The sequence below is a fragment of the Empidonax traillii genome, unplaced genomic scaffold (genome assembly GCF_003031625.1).
Source record: "Empidonax traillii isolate 1590-97213 ecotype Southwest subspecies unplaced genomic scaffold, ASM303162v1 scaffold1665:size134340, whole genome shotgun sequence".
Lineage (NCBI taxonomy): Eukaryota > Metazoa > Chordata > Aves > Passeriformes > Tyrannidae > Empidonax > Empidonax traillii.
In genome coordinates this window covers 61,492-79,608 of record NW_020956858.1, presented here as the reverse complement: position 1 = coordinate 79,608, position 18,117 = coordinate 61,492, and the positions used below count along the sequence as shown (strand labels likewise).

Genomic DNA, 18,117 nt, shown 5'->3' with positions numbered 1-18,117 from the left:
GTAGTAGGTGCCAAGATGAGAAGGCATGTGAGCAGCTGGCAGCCTGGTGTTGGGGTAGATCCCTCCAGTTGGCGAATTCCAGTAGGGGGTCGGGGCGGCGAAAAAGCTCGACGATGTCACGGGCAGAGCAGGGGGGTGGGGGGCCACAAAGTTCATCTTCTGGGGGTGCGCGTGGTAGGAGCTCATGTAGGGGAGGTCTGACGGGTATTTGTACATGGATGACTCCGGGGGGTGAGGCTGGAGGGCCTGGGCGATGCCGTGGAAGTCGAATTTGTAGGCGTAGCGCTTGCCGTGCACCTTGGTCATGATGTTCTTGTCGTAGTAGTAGCGGAGGGCGCGGCTGAGTTTGTCATAGTTCATGTTGGGTTTGCTCTTGCGCTCGCCCCAGCGCCGGGCCACCTCGTCGGGGTCCGTCATCTTGAACTCCCCATTGGTGCCCTCCCAGGTGATGCAGTTGGAGTTGGAGCTGTCCGAGAGGAGCTCCAGCAGGAACTGCCACAGCTGGATCTGCCCGCTCCCTGCGCCGAGAAACAAAGCAGAAATGTCAGGGCTGGCGACGAGCAACGGCAGGACATCAATTTTTCTGTCTCTCACAGAGGACCCCATTAGGAAATGTTGCAATGCTGGTTCCTAATTCTTACCCTTAACCATTCCCCCTTTCTCCCAGGACTGCCTCGTGAAATCCTAAAGAGCAGGGATAATTGTTATGTGTCATGTTTTCCCTCATGTGAGTGGCAGAATGCCATTACACGGAGATTTAATTGTTACCTAATGTCACTCAGCGCAGACAATTGATGGGGAAATAATCCAGCGCTCATTTAGGAAACTAATCTCTAAAGTTCAGGACAAACAGCCTTCACTTGCGTAACATTTTCTCTTGTTCTCACAGCATTATGTTGCAACTAAATGTTCCCTGCTATGGAATGAGCCTCCACACAAAATGGAGAAGTTTAGAGAGGGCTGGGCTGGTGCCAAACCATATCACCCATTTGCAGCGTTTGGGGAAATGCAGAACGGAAACTTATTAGCTTGCTGTTGCACTGCAGACACAACCATAGGGCAAAGCACTTGCAAGACCAGTGAAAAGGTCCATAAAATACATCCTTGTCATCATTCTGCTTCATTTAAATGAGTTCAAATTGAATTTCAGGTTGAGACTCAAAACGTTGCCGTTGCGCTTTAAGCTAAAAACCAAATTAGTAAGTCTGCTGTAAACTTCGCAAAATCAGAGTCAGAGAGACGAAATTTGACTATTTTAGACAACTAAAGGTAGGTTTCAAAGGGCCTTGCCACTGATATTGTTAAAAGCTTAGCGTTTCTTAATGAAGCAGCACTGAAATGATGCAAAATCGAGCCGGAGCAGCTTGCAGGGCAATCTGTTTCACAAGCACAGTGTAAGCAGAATTTGCCAACCAGCCTGGATGTGCTAATTCTAAGGACATCCCTGACCAGGAATCAGTCGAGTTTCTTTTTTTTTTATCCCCTCCCAATCCATCTTTAGGGGTACAATAAACAAGCTTTTCTTTAGAGAGCTCCTAGTAGCCGTTACAATATCAAGCTAGAGTAGCATCTGAAATCCATTGGCAGTTTGTACTTCAGTGCAACTGAAACCCATCTTCGTTTCAATTATATTTATCCCAACTGTCCTTAATGAATTTCTTCTGTTCCATTAACATGCGTTAAGCAAACAAACAAACAGAAGAATCCGCGGTATGAGCGAGGCATGCAAGATTTAACGCACGAAACATAACAGGGGGATTAGCCTTTGAAAATCAATAAACAGCTCAGCACTGGACAAAACACCAACTTTTGAATAAGCAATCCAACATATGTTCTAACATAAACACTTGCCTTCCAAATGTAATATATAGTCCTATGAAAATAAATGGTTGCTGTCAATTTCCTTTTAATGAGAGAGTAACTCCACCAATTTATAAACACACAAAACATGGTAAAGCACGGGAACAGCCGCGTGGAGGAATTCCACATCCAAATGTTAATGAAATATCCCAATCCAGACCGTGCTAGTGTCATCCACAGTAATGAAGTGTCCCAAATGGACACTTGATAAAGCTTAAAAAGCCCTGATTTATGGACAAATTAAAGGGATGTAGGCCCCCACTTCCAGTTAAGACAAGTGTTATCTGGAAACCCACCGCCTCAGGCCATTTGGAAAATATTGTTCTTAACACTTAATTACTTTTCTCTGCCACACAAAGCTGTTTAGAAAGTCAGCTAATCTAGAAGTGGGTTCGATGTCACTTGGGATAAAATGAAAGGAAAGGGATCAGTGTTTTGGCAATTTGAGGCCTCGAAAAGCCTAACGATTGTTGCAAAAAGAAACGCTGTCACTGGGGCTTGAGGAGAACGTGGAATGAGAAATTCTGTGCCCTGTGACTGTCCAAGAAGGGAAATAGGAAGTGGAACACACAATATCAATCCTTTGTGGCAGATTATGATGCTGATTATGGTGCTGCACAGCCACAGAGTGTCCTGAGGACTCGGGGCAGCTCCACTGAAATCCACACAGTTCCCAACCAGAGTTAATAATTTACCCAGAAAGTCCCTTGTCTTTCAACATTATGGTCAAAGGTTGGACTCCATGATCTTAGAGGTCTTTTCCAACCTTAATGATTCTATGACTCTATTCTGTGCTATAAGTCCTTGTCCATGATTCACCTCCTTGCCTTCCTAAAAGTGGGAGAACATTTTGGAAGTGTTTAACCCAGCTATTCTTTGCAAATAGATTATGCTTTTCTGGTTTTCTGTTTTGTTTTGTTTTGTTTTGTTCTTTTTCCTATATGCTTCTGCTGGCTTGGGTTACTCATCCCAAAATTTTGTATTTGTCAAGGCCAGTATGGGACTATGCTGTGGGTTAACAGGATCTGGGACACATATGATGCAGATTGGTAAGAGACTCGTTCCCTTCTGGAAGGGTAACTGGAGGCCAGATGGGGTATCTTAATAAAATCCTGATGTTTAGGCAACTGAAGTGAACTCCAGCTTCAAAGGCTGGACTCGGTGGTCCTGGAGGTCTTTTCCAACCTTAATGATTCCATGATTCCTGTTGATATGAGGAGTTCAAATACCTCTAATGAGGTACTCAGCTGACTGAGTGGAACCATCTACTCCAGGATGATCTGTGCAGCTCTCTGCAGAGAGCTGTATTAAGTGTATCTCCAGTGAATATCATGGGAAATCAGACACCCACCTCATATCCAGACACCCAAATTAAGGTACATGAGTTTCTATGTCCTAATCTGTGACCTCAGTCCCACCCTTGGGTAATTTAGAAACCTGATTCTGCAACCCACGGGGTAACATCAGCTCCCACTGAGTCACACTGAAGAGTGGGCAAAATCACCTCCCAGGTGGGGTCTGAAAGCTCAAATGGGGACACTCAGAGGGAAGAGAATTCCTCCTAAATCAGCCAAACCCCTTCTCACCTGGATTTGCAAGTCGGCTGCTGGTCGGTCCGAGTATCTGATAAGGATCTACAAGATTGTGAAAGAAAGATTTAAAATCGTGGAACATTCATGTCAAATGGTTCATTTTTTTAACCTCGCAAGGGACAGCGTGTGCTGCCTGATGGGGCAGCAGATCCAACACCTAAGCAATCCCTCTCTCTGCATCACAACATTTGCATGTGTTCTGTTCAAACTCGGTGTGCAAGGACACACATCTGCCTTTTGCAGTGTTTTAGTGTGCACAAGTGTATATTCAGGATGCCAGGGCCCACAGAAACAGCGGGCAATGGGGTGAGAGCCACCTGCAAATAGGACAGCGGCCTCTTTCCTTGTGAGGCCACATTTGGGGGCTGCTCTTTCTGTGTCAAAAGAGGTTCCAGGAGAGGGCTGAGAGGGCGTGGTTGGACCCTGGAAATGTGGCTGGGTCAGCAGGGAAGAATTTCTTCACTGAAAGGGTGGTCAGGCATTGGAAGGGGCTGCCCAGGGAGGTTTGGAATCCCCATCCCTGGAGGTGTCCAAGGAAGGACTGGCCATGGCACTCAGTGCTCTGGGCTGGGGGACAGGGTGGGGTTTGGTCACAGGCTGGATTCAATGGCCCTGGAGATCTTTTCCAATTTAAATGGCTCTGTGACTCTTCTTTGTCACTGGAGTCCAGTGAGAGATCCCATTTAGGGGAACCCAACCAGGGTTTCCAGAGGAGCCTGTGAAGGCCACACAATGCCCTCAGCACCTCAGTGTTTTCCTAAAGGAATTCCCTCTGGAAATGAAAACTCAGTTTGGCCTGAAGTAGGACAGGAAAAAGGGAAAGCTGTGACAGCAGCACAAGAGCCTGGAGCCCCTCACTGCCACCCCTGTCCCTGGGCTGCCCTGGCTCTGGGCAGCTGCTCTCAAATGGCCACTGGTTTTACAGCCAGGAAGACAATCAGGTTGCATTCCTTAGACACTTAAATAATCTGTGCAGCTCACACACAGCCAATAAATAGTCCTAAGGACTCACATAAATCACCAGTATATTTCTAGAATGACTCTCGTGGTTGGAAGGCCAGGTCAGATAAAACACTGTTTGGGCAAAAATCAGTGTAATCCTTCCCAGGCACTGTGTGCACGAGCTAATGAGATGTAGTCATGTGCACAGTCTTATTTAGCTATAACAAAAACCAGAATAATGATTTGAAATCCATGTGATAAAAACTGGCTCAGAGTCTTCTGAGCTAAGAATATCCTCTAAATCTCTTTTATTTCCTCCTCCTAACCTTTTACTTTTAACAAAAGCCATAACAGACTCAAAATCTCTGCAGTGCTTTCCAGCTACCTGTGCAAAACATACTAAGGGATTAGGTCCTACTCCAGGGATTTGCTGCTTTGAAAACACAAAAGGCACCCATTTTTCAAACCACCAGTCTACAAACTCATAAACTTCTACTTTCTCCTCAGTTTCCTAATAGACTGAGAATCCCTCTGATATTCCTGCTGTATTCCAGGAGCCAAATTCAAATAGGTTTGCTGTAATCTATTTTCGTTTCTTTGCTCATGCACATTTTCCAGCTGCTGCCATTTCAACTACAGGGCTCTTTCAACATCCTTACCTTCCACCTTTGTGCCTAAACAGTACATAGGGATTTTATTTTTTTTTTTTTAGCAGCATTTTCACCCTGCAAGGTTGTCACTGCCTTTTAGCATCACTAAAAGCAACTTTTAGGGGCCAAGGGAACCTTCATCTCAGATCCAGCTGTAGAGCCAACCCACACACATGTGGGGTTTTAGTGGTCACCAGCTGGGGGTCTCATTAGTGGCCTGAACCAGATGATGCAGGTGAGAGCTCTCCTTTTCATCACGTTCAGCAAACCCCCATCACACCCAGGCACAACTCAAACAGAAGGACACCCACCTAACTGAGGACGCTGGTCTTCTGTTTTGGGAACTGTTGAGGATGATGGCTGAGTAGCTGAAAATGAAACAAAACAAAACAAAACAAAACAAAAACAGGTAGTTATTTTTCCAGTTAGGAAGTTGGTCACCAAACCTGTGAGAGGCCACAGGCCTGGAACTCCTGCTGCTCTCACCACTCCACGATGGACACAAAAAGATTCAGCTTTGTAAGACTAAATGGTGATGGACTTCATGGACTTCAGGAGCTTAGGGAAGGTTGTGGCTGCCCAGTGACACCACCCAATATTGCCCACACACTGCTAAGGGGCTTTCCAGCCAATGCACAGGTAAAAACCCTCCAGATCTGAGTGCTGAGGCAGCTCCTGCCAGTTCCTTTTGGACTCTAATCCGGGTTGCCCCAGATGTGCAGGTGTTTTTACCTTTTGACTGAGGACTGGGGTGGGTGTGACTCGTCCATGCTGATCTCCTGGCTTGCTCGTAAGGCAAATCTGTGGAGGAAAAAAGACACTTATGCATGCAGATATGGCATAAAGTGCTTATATTCGTAAAGGGCATGTTTCTAGGGGGCTCTGGATTTGAAAAATTACTGAAACAGGAAGGATGTTCCTTGTTAAAACCTGTGTCATCTTTAATGTCTCTAAAAATAACAGCACCACGTTGCCCTCTGCATTGCTCTTTAGAGGTGCCTGTTCTTCTTAGAAGTCCAAACTGCACTGAAATAGCTGGTACAAATAACATTTAGAGGATCTATGGAGTTCATCACTTCCAAAGGCTCAGAATACTCCCTTCAGAGTACTCCTCTTCCTCAGGCCAGGACACCAAGGAATGACAAACACTGATATAATGAATAATCTGTGTTAGAGTCTTGCAGGAATAATCCACCAAGAGGTCAGAGCTCATTTTGTGCATAAAATTCCCTCCCAATTTCAGCATCTAACTATTTCCTTTTAAGAAGATGGGCTTTAGTTGATTTATCCCTTTCTGCTTCTTGTGACAAGCTCCTTAACCTGATTTCCCCTTCTTTCATTTGCTCATTACTTCTATTTTATTTAAATGCTTTAGAATATATAAAAAGAAAAAAAATAAGAAGAAACTAAACCACAAAAGCTTTCTGCATGAGGAAAATGTACTAAATTCAAATGTTTGGTTTACCCTTTGAAATCTTTGCAGTTTTCTATGCTTTTCCATGGCTGACTTTAAGACATCAGCCGAAATTGCTGCCAAAATCTGAGATTTAAGTAGCCTGCCCAGGACCCCAGGAAGGTAGCAGAGCCCACCTGGTGGAACTACGTTGGTGTGGATGTCTTGGTTCTTAACACTGCTTTATTTTGGGATTTATGTTTGGAAATGAAACCAGTTGGGAAGCAAAAGAAACAGCCACAGACTGGCTCTGTGCAAGGCAGATGTATCTGCCCATTTCCAAGCACTGTGAGCAGAAATTTTGAATGAAAATACGAAGCACAATGTGAAATTCCCAAGCAAAATACCTTCAAAATGTTTCGCCTTTTAACTCAACACACCATAAAATGATTTTTTTTTTCTTTTTTTTTACTACACCCTCCCCATGGAAAGAAGAATCCAGATATCAGCCCTTCTGGAAATAGTGCAAAATTCCAACTGCACTCTTAGTTCAGCATCATGCCTTGATAAACACGTTGCTCCTCTAGATAAGAAGATCTGTTCTTGTCCGTGAGATATCAGTACAACATGTGCTTATCTAGGAAAGATCTTTTCTGGGAATGCTCCTGTTCGGTGGGGCATGCAGGCAAACCCACACCAGGTCTCACTGAGCTCCCAACAGGCCCTCCTTGCATTTATTATTTTCTGAAACTTCGTGTTCTGTTTTAAAGGCGACTGAAGAAATTCACTTTTTTTTTTTTCCCACTGCAGCTCATGGCAAGCCCTGCTCATTTCCCATTTTTCCATTGTGGTGCCTTAACAATGACAATGCCTAATTACTTTCTCCAGAACTGCAGCCTAGAATTTGGCTCATTCCCACTGGGCATTATTTATTTCCCCCCCCCCCCTCCTCATTTTTGACCTTTTTCATGTCATCAAGTGATTGTCCCCGGGGGTTGCTGTTGCTCTCACATGAACAGTGCTTTGTTATGGAAAAGCTTCTTTGCACTCTGGTTGAAATGTGACATTTAACTAAAGGGAAAGCCACAGGATAAGCCAACAAAACGGTTTCTTGAAAGAGAACTGAATTTCTGCAAAGAGCTTTTTTTCCTTCTGTGCAAAAGTTGTGACTTTGAGGATGTCTGCCCTCTTTCAATCGGAAAAGATGAAATAAAATAATGCTGCCAAAATGACAGGATAGTATTTTTTGTGGGAAATGTTTAGTTAGGATACACTGCTCTGCAAAGAAGAACAGAGACACCCTGTATCGAAACTGCAATTCCCCCAGGTAATGGTGTAAAAACAGAAAGGTTGGAGTAAAGCTTTTCGTTTTATGTGTCATTTTAAACAGGGCTTAGATAAAAAAGCTGAAATTAAGGAGTCCACCATGTCTGATACGTGGTTTACCACTTTCTCCTTCATAACAAAATAGTATTTTATTTTTCCATCAAAGACAGAATGAAACAAATATTGAAACCATAGAACCTCTTGTGGGACAAAAAGTCCAATTTTTGTTCAAGTCCAGTGGAAAATACCATAAAATACCCTTATTCCAGCCTATTTCCAGCAGGACACCCGCGTCCCTCTGGTCTTACATGTTCATGCCCCTTGGGAACTCCTGAGAGTTCTGGGCATCAGCATTTAAATGGCACAGTTGTTAATTGTTTCTGTATCTATACTTTGTCTTATTCATACTCATGTCAGCATTCCCCTGTGCCACTCCAAGCTCCTGGGTGCTCCTATACCCTGTGTCCATGAAGGCCACAGCTGCTTTAATGTTTCAGGAAAATGGCTTTTTTGGAATATTCTTTCTCCTAATGCTGAGCCTGAGCAGGTACCCAGGGAAAACTCCTTCTTTAGATAATTCTATCATGTTCCCTCAACCCCAGACCTTGATTTGAACGAGTTCAAACATTTCAATCTTTCAACGTGCTCCGACGTTTTTCCACATTCCCATGGTTTTTCCCCTTCTAATTCTGCAAATGGCCTTTTTGATAAGGGATGATTCACCAGCTTTCCATGCAAGGCCACGCTGCTGGTTTATTTCATGGCACAGTCAGATTTCCCACGTGATCCTCCACCGTGTCTCTTCATTTGTTCACTTTTTTTTTTTTTCACTAGACCAGTGGCTGTCACTGTGCCAGAAATAAAGATAACTATGTTGAGTTGTTCTTTCATGAGTGAAGAGGGCTTAATGTGAAGCCAGTAAGATATGCAAATAACTTGTGTCTTTATTTATCAATTTGTATTTTCAGCTGTTAACATAGGGCCAAGTCATTTCTCTCTAATGAGTTTCCTGGGTGCCTGCACAGGGATCCTTTAGAGGAACCTCTGCTTTTATGTAATGGCAAAATTAGAGAATTACAGAAATATTGGGTTGGAAGGGACCTTAAAGATCATCCAGTGCCACCCCCTGCCATGGGCAGGGACACCTTCCACCAGCCCAGGGTGCTCCAAGCCCCGTCCAACCTGGACTTGGACACACCCAGGGATCCAGGGGCAGCCACAGCTTCTCTGGGCAACCTGGGCCAGGGCCTGCCCACCCTCACAGGGAAGGATTTCTTCCCAATATCCCATCTAACCCTACCCTCTGTCAGTTTGAAGCCATTCCCCCTTGTCCTGTCCCTCCAGGCCCTTGGAAATCTCTCTCTCCATCTTTCTTGCAGGTTCCCTTCAGGCACTGAAAGGCCACAGTCAGGTCACCCCAAAACCTTTTTATCCACTGCTGTAGACAAATAAATGCAGCAGAAGAGCTTGTCCTCCAACAATCTGAGTGGGATGGATTTGATCCCAAAATGGCCTGGCAGTGGTTTCTTTATCTATCTTTATCTTTTTTTATTTATCAATTAATAAATCCACAGACGTGCATATGTACAAGTATGCACGTGTATATAAAATAGCTTCTTGTATACACCATCCTGATTATATCCTAGAGCACAGATAAAATATTTGCTATCCAAATCCCCCTGGTTTTAAGGCAAAAACGTATCTTTTCACAAGAGCTTTGTCAATTCAAGTGCATGTCCCCTCAGAACACTTGGATTTATGTCTCTGACTCAGTAATGGATTTCCTTTAAATTCAATATTTTGCTGCAACTCCTCCTGATGTCTCAAAGTACTTTGCACTCATTATTAGTAAAGGAAAGGTCCAGATTAGTCATTTTTCCAGAATTTTTTTGTGGTGAATTGTAACATAAAGCAAAATTTTATCTCCCTAGCCATGTCCTCACCTTTTTTTTTAATTATTCCCTTTAGCTTTTCACAAACCAGCACATCCACAATAATTTCATGGGCTTTAAACATTTGAGCAAGAAGGACTTTCTTATTTTTTTTCCTTTTACTTATCTAAATCTCTTAAACTCCCAATCAGATGTCGTGCTTCCCTCAAACACAAATCTTGCTTCCCTCAAACACAAAGCAGACAGCAGGTGAAACATGATGCCTGCAGTTTTAGAGTGCTTTTCCCCAATATACTTCAAACAGGATTAAAAAAGAGGGAATTTCTGCCTCATTTTACAAATAGAGAAGTGAAGCACATTGAAAAGTGACTATGTTGGGACAGTGCAGTGGAAAAAATTGAACAGAGCTCAGGTCTTCTCATTCTCTGGTGCTTCAGACAATAAATGAAGTTGTTTAAAAGCAGAGATATGTGGAAAAAAACACTTATTAAACCGCTCTATTTAATCAACTCACTCTCCACAATTATATACACTCACACACATATATAAAATACAGGTATATAATAAATGTGTGAGTATTCAAAATAGAGCCCAATATTTATGAAAAGAGAGCTGAAGGAGAAAAAGAATGAGATACTTCAAGAGGTGAAAAGAGTAAGATCACAGCATACAAAAGGTGGTCACTGTTCATACCTGGCCTGGTTGTAATTCTTTGTGTTGCCTCTGGATAAACTGATGTATTTGGAAAAATAAAAGTGGCACCTCCTAAAGAGAGAGAAGATGAAATAACACCTAAAGATTCATTTCCACAGCCCCTAAACCCACGGATATTTTCCCTCCTGTCTCTTGAACAAAGACTATGAATAACTAATTTCTCTCTGAGGACTGTTATACATAAAAGTTCATTCTGAAAGTCTTTACACCCATATAAAGCCATTCAAATAACTGGATAAAACTCTGCAAAATCTGTTTTAAGGAAGGACAGCGAAGTTCAGGAAATCCCTTCTCCCTTCAGCACAACCACCTCTCCACTTGGGCTTCGCACGTTCTGAAATAAAACTTCTCTGCCATTCCCCAAACAAGGTTCATATTTTCAAGCACAGACTTTTGGGTCAGACCCCCAGAAATTTCATTATCTTCACGGAGTGGAAAAATTCAAAATATTGACCTTGATATAGCAAATAGCCCCTCACAGATCTCAGGCACCTGAAATTGCTCCAACAACCCCAGCGGGCTCCTCATGACCCTCTCCAGGAACTTGAAAAGGGTCAGAAGGATTTGTGCCATTACTGTTGACTTCAAGAAATCTTTTTTTTTTTTTTTTTTCTAACTAACTCTTCTGTGATCCACTGAAAATTGAGCAACTGATTTTCCCTGTGCTGATGGTCAGCACGGTATCACTCCCGCTCCCAATGACAGAGAGGCAGACAAACTTATTTTGGTGAAATGAATGTCCAAATGTGATTGTCAGTGCACATATATAGAAAAAGATAACACACAGAAACTGCTGAACAACACTTGGATATCTCTATATGTGGAAAACTGCTCGGCAAATTAGAATCTCAAAAGCCAGAGATGGAAAAGACCATCTATTTTTAAAAAAAGGACTTTGGGCTTATTCCAAACCACGTCAAAATAAAGGGAAATTTTTTTTGTTGCCTTTGTTGGGTTTTTCAGAACCCACAGTAGGAATTGTGCTTGCCACTGTGACTGGTGGCAAACCTCTGCTCTCAGGGAAAGATCTTTAATCCGGTGAATTTCACTGGGAAACTCACAGCGAAAAACTAAATAAAATATGAAAGAAGCACTGCAATCCAAGTCTTGTTTTCTTTTTCTTTTTTTTTTTTTTTTTGCATTATCCTTTGTATTATCTTTTTCATTTCTCATAAAGAGTTGTTATTTCTGGTCACTGTAGGTAACTAATACCCTCAGGCATGATCATGCAATATTGCAAACATCTTTAGGCAGCATGTATAACATACGGTTGTGTACAGTTCCATGCCATCCTCTGTTGCACAACTGCTAGAGGTAAAGAGGAAATGTATTCTGAATTATTCTCATAAATATTCTAAGCCCCATCCTGAAGGACAGAGGCTTTTGAATCACGTGTCGTTCTCCTGCCTACACTCGACAGTTTTCTGGGCCAAATCAACAGAAGGGTGAACGTCAACAAAAGTCCTTTCACATCCAGATCAGACTTAGTGGAGATTACAACACCAAATTTAGTGGAATTTCCAGCTCAAGTCCCACATGGCTAGAAAATGAGATGAGCTAACTACAATATTTGCTGCATGGGAGGGGAGAAATCCCCATTCACCAGAGCCCAAAGCACTCAGGCAAGTGCTGAAGCACTTTTGAGCTCCAACGGGTTTCTAGGGATCTGTGGAGTAGATCTGACAGTGCAATGAGACAGAATAAAAGGATAAAAGGCCCCAAACCTGCAGTTTATCAGTGAGGGACCCCACTCTCTTGCAGGACACAAGAAATTACCAGCAAGGAGACCATTTTTGCTCCATCTGGCCCTGTGTGATCCCACCTTTTTCTCCGTGTGTCTGTGCATAAAACTCACACACACGGCGAGGAGAGGACCCACTTGTCTCCCTCCTGGATTTACCACTTCCATTTTTTTAGCAAGCAACCCATAAAGAGGAATCCTGGGCTTTTCCAAGATGACCTATAGCAATGGGAGCAGTGCCAGCATTACCTGTGTTTCTAGCATGCATTAACCGTGGAGAGTTTTGTAAGGCCTTATCAACATCATCTGAAGTCAAATGTGGAAGAGGAGCTACAAAACAAAACAAAAAGCAACACCAAAACGTAAAAAAAAAATTTGTGAATTATCTCTTTTTTTTTTTTTTAAACCATATTTTTTTTCCCCCTGACAGGATTGTCTTGAGTGCGAGTCTGTCAAGAGTTCCAACCTGCGCTTTGGAGGGGGGGGTGGTGTGTCTGCTACAACTGAAACCAGGGCATTCATTTATTCAATTTATTCCACATTATGAATGCACAGTATATCTGAACTGGTTTGCTGACAGTGTGCGTGTGAAGGAGACTGCACCGCACTGGTGTTGCAATGCTGGTTGTTGTTTTTTTTAGTCTAAAAACCACCTTCACTTTAACTTCTTAAAATGTTCCTCAAACTTAGGTAAAAACCCTCATCCCTTCTTTCCCTTTCAAATGCTAACCATGCACCACAGTCAGTTTGTGTTTGGACTCCAGGGACTGTTCCTTTTTTTTCCCCCATGAATTTACAGAATTTTAATTCAATTCAGTTAAATCTCCCTGATCCTATTCAGAGTGCAGCAAACTGCTGCCAGTCCTTCGAATCATGCCTGGAATTCGCTCTATGAATCAATGTTTGTGCTCTTGTTTAGCATCCTCATCATTAAAATGTGAAAGAAATGAGTATGTGACCAGAAAAAACATTAGCACTGAATCCCACGTGGTTTTCTTCCTACATTATGCTGATGAATACGCTGAACTTCAGCTTGATTTTCCTCCGAGATGGATATGCAGAAAGATTCCCTGACTCTTCCCTTCGATGGACGTGAGCGATAGCCAACTGAAATTAATGGTAATCTTTCCATCGAACCCAAAAGGCTTTGGATCAGGTTTCCCCACTGTGCTCTCAGGAACAGCAACATTTGCAAACCCAGTTAAGTGATCCACACACTCATCCACACCACGAAATCTAAGGCTGGTGTCAGCCACGAACCGACCACAGGCTCTACCGCGATGACGGAGAATGGGGCTTACTCTCTCTGAGGTAGTGTAGGTGTGACAGGAGGATGTCTGCGTTGTAGCTTGGGGTGAGCCTCTGGAAGTCATCTTTGGTCATTTTGCAGAGCTCCTTCCCATCGATGTTCTGGAACAGCAGGATGTCCACGTCCGGGAGCCCGTACTCCTTCACCGCCCACTCCAGCCACTGGCGCACGTGGTCCGTGCTCCATAATGTGGGGTCTGGGGGTGGCACAAACCACAAAATTAGGCAGAGAAGCGAGAATGTTGATGCACTGGACCAGTGCAAAATAGATGCAGGCACAGTCAAACTGGAGGCACCTTAAAACCATGTTTATTGACTTGAGGAATTAATTTGGCACGTTGAGCGCAAGAGAGAACAACTGTGGAAAACTGTAAGGGAAGAGCTGTGAGCTCTGAGTGTTAACAACAATCCCTGAGGTCATTCTCTCATTTACTGCTTCTGTGCCATTAGTTTTGTCCACTGATTAACAGATTGTTCTGGAACAACAAGATGTCCACACCCAGGAGGCCATAACTCCTTCGCTGCCTGTTCCAGTCTCAAGGGAGAATAACTGTGGAAAACTGTTAGGGAAGAGCTGTGAGCTGAGCGTTAACAAACCCTCTGCTGCTCAATGAGCTCCTTCTCTCATTTAGTTCTTCTGTTTAATAAGTTTTATCCACAGGTTAACAGAGGTTTCTGACCCACCAACAGCTCTGCAACTCGTGGCTGAACAACTTTCAAAGCTCTCTGTTGAATCTGTGTCTTTATTCAAGTGCAATTTCCACTCAAGTCAGATCTACTCTTTCTTGAGTGTAGGCTAAGTAAGCACTCACAGGTTTGACCAGTTATTTCATAAACTAGAGTGGGTAATATTAAAACATTCCACATTTTCTCTCCTAAATGCTGTGTTGCACTGGAGTACATTGCTACACCTGCCTGGGTTTTTACCTAATACCTGCAGCATTTGCAAAACCATCTGGGGGAAAAAAAAATCCCAAGAGCTAGTCCAGATTTGCAGCAAAATGGTTTTGAACTAATCCTTAATTTTAACTTTTTCTTCCCTTCTGAACTCCTCCTTTTCCATTTCTCTTCCACTTTACTTTCCTTGAGTAAGGACCCGACGTCATGAAGATCCCTCAGGGCCTTCAGTGCACATCCCCACAACAGGAGACAGCTCCTACCACGAACAAGATATACTTTATGGAGGGAAAAGTATTAAGGCCAAGGGGAAACAAATCCTTCAAGAGTTTCTGCCCTCCCACCTAAAGGACTCTGTGATTCTGTGATATCCCAAAGACTGAGAATGGAGCACGTGGTGGTCAACTGGCTGCTGTGCATGACATGAATGTCTGTAGAAGGGCTGGGACTTGGATGACAACTTTAATAGCTTTTCTATGGCTTAAATTCAGTGCTATTCCCTCTCTTCTGACAGCTCAGGTTAGTCTGAAAGAGGGAATGCTGATTTTTACCCATTAATTTCTTCCAGTGATCTCTACACAGTGACTGTGACATTCCTCGAATGTCACTCAAATCCACCTGGAAACACACCTCCAGGAACACACTAAGAAAAAAATACCTTGCTGAGCTGAGGGTTACTAAAAGACCAAAAAAGTGCCAAACACCAGGAAGACAAATATTTTAGAAGGATATTTAAATGTCATGTATTTCAATGTGGTCTCCTTCCAGTTGGCAGGACACTCATTATTCAGTGCATCACTGTTCTGTCTTCAGGACAGAATTGACAACACCATTGCAGAGGACACTGCAACAGATTTGTCCACACCTATCTTGACAAATAACTGAAATAATCCTAGCTTGCAAAATTGGCCACAGTCAGTACTCTTGCATATCTTAGCAACTGAAAAACTGTAAGAATATTAAGCAACAGAGAAGAGGCAGAAATATTTCAGATAGGCACATCTCTGCTGGGGAGGAACCAGCAGCAAAACATTCCCTCCTGCTTGCAGGTGATGTGTTTATCCTGCATGTATCCCGTGGTTTATTGACACCCACATAAGCCATGGTGGCCTCTGATTTTAGAAACAGGTCTGCTAATTATTTTGCAAACCAATCTTCCAGCAGAGGTGTGTTTGGAGGGCAAGAAGGGAATGTTCCCCTCACAGCCAAGCCTGCCAAGGCTAACCAGGAATTTCTCAACTGGGCTCTTACATTGCAGTGGACTTGTCAGTTTGCTTATTAAAATGTTTTACACTGCCCAGACTCAGGGGATAACCCAGATAAAGGCTTAGGATGCCCTGCTAGATTATGGGGTTTTTATGTGCTGAGGGTGGCTTGGTATTTGGATTTCATGTGCTACGGTGATCCTTTCTCCCACACACTCTGCACCCAGCCAGTCCATGTTCCAGGAAATGCAAGTGGTTCTTTCTTTTGCCCACTTTAGGGTGAAATCCTCCAAAAGAAGCTAGAGAAGTCAGATAAGATCTGAGTGCCTGTCATCAGCTGGTCCTGCTGCTGAAATGAGAACAGGTTGAGGAGGTGGCTTTGCTATTTCCCTCTCGTTCTCTCAGTAACCCTGGGAAATTACTGCTCCTTTCTTCCTGATTGCCACTTTTGTCCAAATCTCCGTAAATAATCTTAGCAAATTTGAGGGAAATGCAACTTTTTCAGCCTGAAATTTTCAAGTAAAAGGGTCTAACCTGCTGGCACGATGACTCTTCGTTCATTGGTGGTCATGTTTGGGGGTGGAACGTGCTTCTCTTCCATGTAGTTTCCATAGTTCATCCCAACACTGTCTGAGCTGCTGACCATCTTCCCTCCTTTTGCCACGCTGCAGTCGTCAGGAGAATTCCTAGACAGAGAAGAAAGGTGTGCTTCTATTAGTATTTTAGTTCCTGTTAATGCTTTTAGCAAGGAATCACTTTGAATGCAATGGAAAAATAGGACTTGAGCACTGAGATAGAGCTGTCACTGGTAAACTCAGTATCTGCCACCCAGTGACTCTGCTGATCCCTTCATTCAATGGACCATACATTTATTTTTATTATCAAAAGATCAGGCTCTTACATGTCTCCAAAACCAAAAAACACTAATGATTTACTTCCGGAGACCAACCCAGAACGGAGGCTTGTCCATGAGCTTGCTCGGCCTGGTGGCTGCATTTCTTCTCTCCAAACACCTCCCAGGCAACTCAGCGAACGCAGAGCTGCAGCTACTACTGTGAATTTTCTGAGGGAGAACTATTGTTAGTCGCCACTGTCCAAGCAGTCCAAGGCTTGGACAGCTTCCCATCTCCGCTGCCATCGTCCGTTGCTTCGTGTCATGCAATGTTACACCTCTCCACGTGTGGCTCCCAGAAAAGGAGCACTTGCCAAAGCCACCATTCCAAATACCACACACACACACGACGAAAAAAACCCTTCAGCTCCTGACTAGCACAGTCTCCGTGGCACTGCAGTCAAGGAATGGAAATCTGCAGAGGATCTGCAACCAGACACCTCTTTAATTTTGGCTTTGCCTTCTGAATGGAGCCTTCAGGTTTACCGTCCCACAGGGGGTTCCCCTAATGGCATTTTAATTGCATCACAGTTTTCCTTCTGGCAGACACAGACATATTTGTCCCTTAATTTAATGTCTACAACGTGTTTCATCAGAGAGAGAAAAAATTGCTACGAGAATCAAAACAAAGAACACAGCCATGGGGAATACATTGAAATGTAAAGGGGCTGCTTGGCAAGGGAAGGAGGGTGTGAGCTGGGTTTGGGGTTTTTTAGTGGTACTTCATTACTAACAAGCTCTCTTTCAGTCCTACCATTTAACTCCTGAAACTCTGCCATGGGCTTACTAAACAAGTAGAAAGTCATAGAGTAAGAGAATCCTAGAATCAGGGAATGGTTTGGGTTGGAAGGGACCTTAAAGGTCATCCAGTGCCACCCCCTGCCATGGGCAGGGACACCTTCCACCAGCCCAGGTTGCTCCAAGCCCCGTCCAACGTGGCCTTGGACACTTCCAGGGACCCAGGGGCAGCCACAGCTTCTCTGGGCAACCTGGGCCAGGGCCTGCCCACCCTCACAGGGAACAATTTCTTCCTAATATCTAATCCAACCCTGCCCTCCAACAGCTCAAGGTCATTCCCCCTTATCCTGTCACTCCAGGTCCTTTAAAAAAGGTCCCTTTTCAAGTTTCTTGTAGCCCCTTCAGGCACTGGAAGGTGCTCCAAGGAGCCTTCTCCAGACTGAACAATCCCAAATCTCTCGCCCTGTCTCCATAGCAGAGGTGCTCCAGTCCTGGGATTAATTCAGTGGCCTCCTCTGAACTCTAAGTCAGCTTGTGATGCTTCATTTGCTTCTAATTAATTTTCAGTCTCAGAGAACCAAGAGACCCTCCAAGACCCAAAGCCCTGACATGTTTTTCAGGATCTGACCCTCAAAATGTGCTTAACCCAGATCCTCTTGCTCTCCCCAGCTTGGAAATTCCATGGGAAATCCTTGGAAGTGTTGGGCAGCAACATCACCGTGAGCCCACCAGTGGTCAGAATATGGGTATCTTCCCAAAACAACTTTGCTGATGTTTGAGGACAGGAGAGGGAAAATAATGTGTAGTTTGGACCAATGTCTGCCCAACATGTAACAAAAGGATGTGGAAGGTATTTTATCCCATTCCCAAGTGACTCAGTTGACTGCTCAGCACTACCATGGCTCAGGAATTAATGTTATTATAATTCTTACTTTATTATTGTTCTTACTTACCTAATGTGCTTTAA

The 18,117-nt window shown here is 43.7% G+C and overlaps 1 protein-coding gene across 1 annotated transcript in view; it reads right to left on the bottom strand.

The window, feature by feature from the left end:
• The window catches only part of ERG (ETS transcription factor ERG), a gene marked incomplete at its 3' end in the record, with an annotated part of 61,300 nt that continues 43,183 nt past the window's right edge, over positions 1 to 18,117 (bottom strand). Inside the window, exons 3-10 of the mRNA XM_027908247.1 lie at positions 16,055 to 16,206; positions 13,412 to 13,615; positions 12,360 to 12,440; positions 10,349 to 10,420; positions 5,777 to 5,845; positions 5,356 to 5,412; positions 3,447 to 3,494; positions 1 to 518 (exon numbers count right to left, since the gene is read on the bottom strand). Coding sequence (XP_027764048.1) covers positions 1 to 518; positions 3,447 to 3,494; positions 5,356 to 5,412; positions 5,777 to 5,845; positions 10,349 to 10,420; positions 12,360 to 12,440; positions 13,412 to 13,615; positions 16,055 to 16,206 — 1,201 coding nt within the window. The remainder of the gene's footprint in view (positions 519 to 3,446; positions 3,495 to 5,355; positions 5,413 to 5,776; positions 5,846 to 10,348; positions 10,421 to 12,359; positions 12,441 to 13,411; positions 13,616 to 16,054; positions 16,207 to 18,117) is intronic.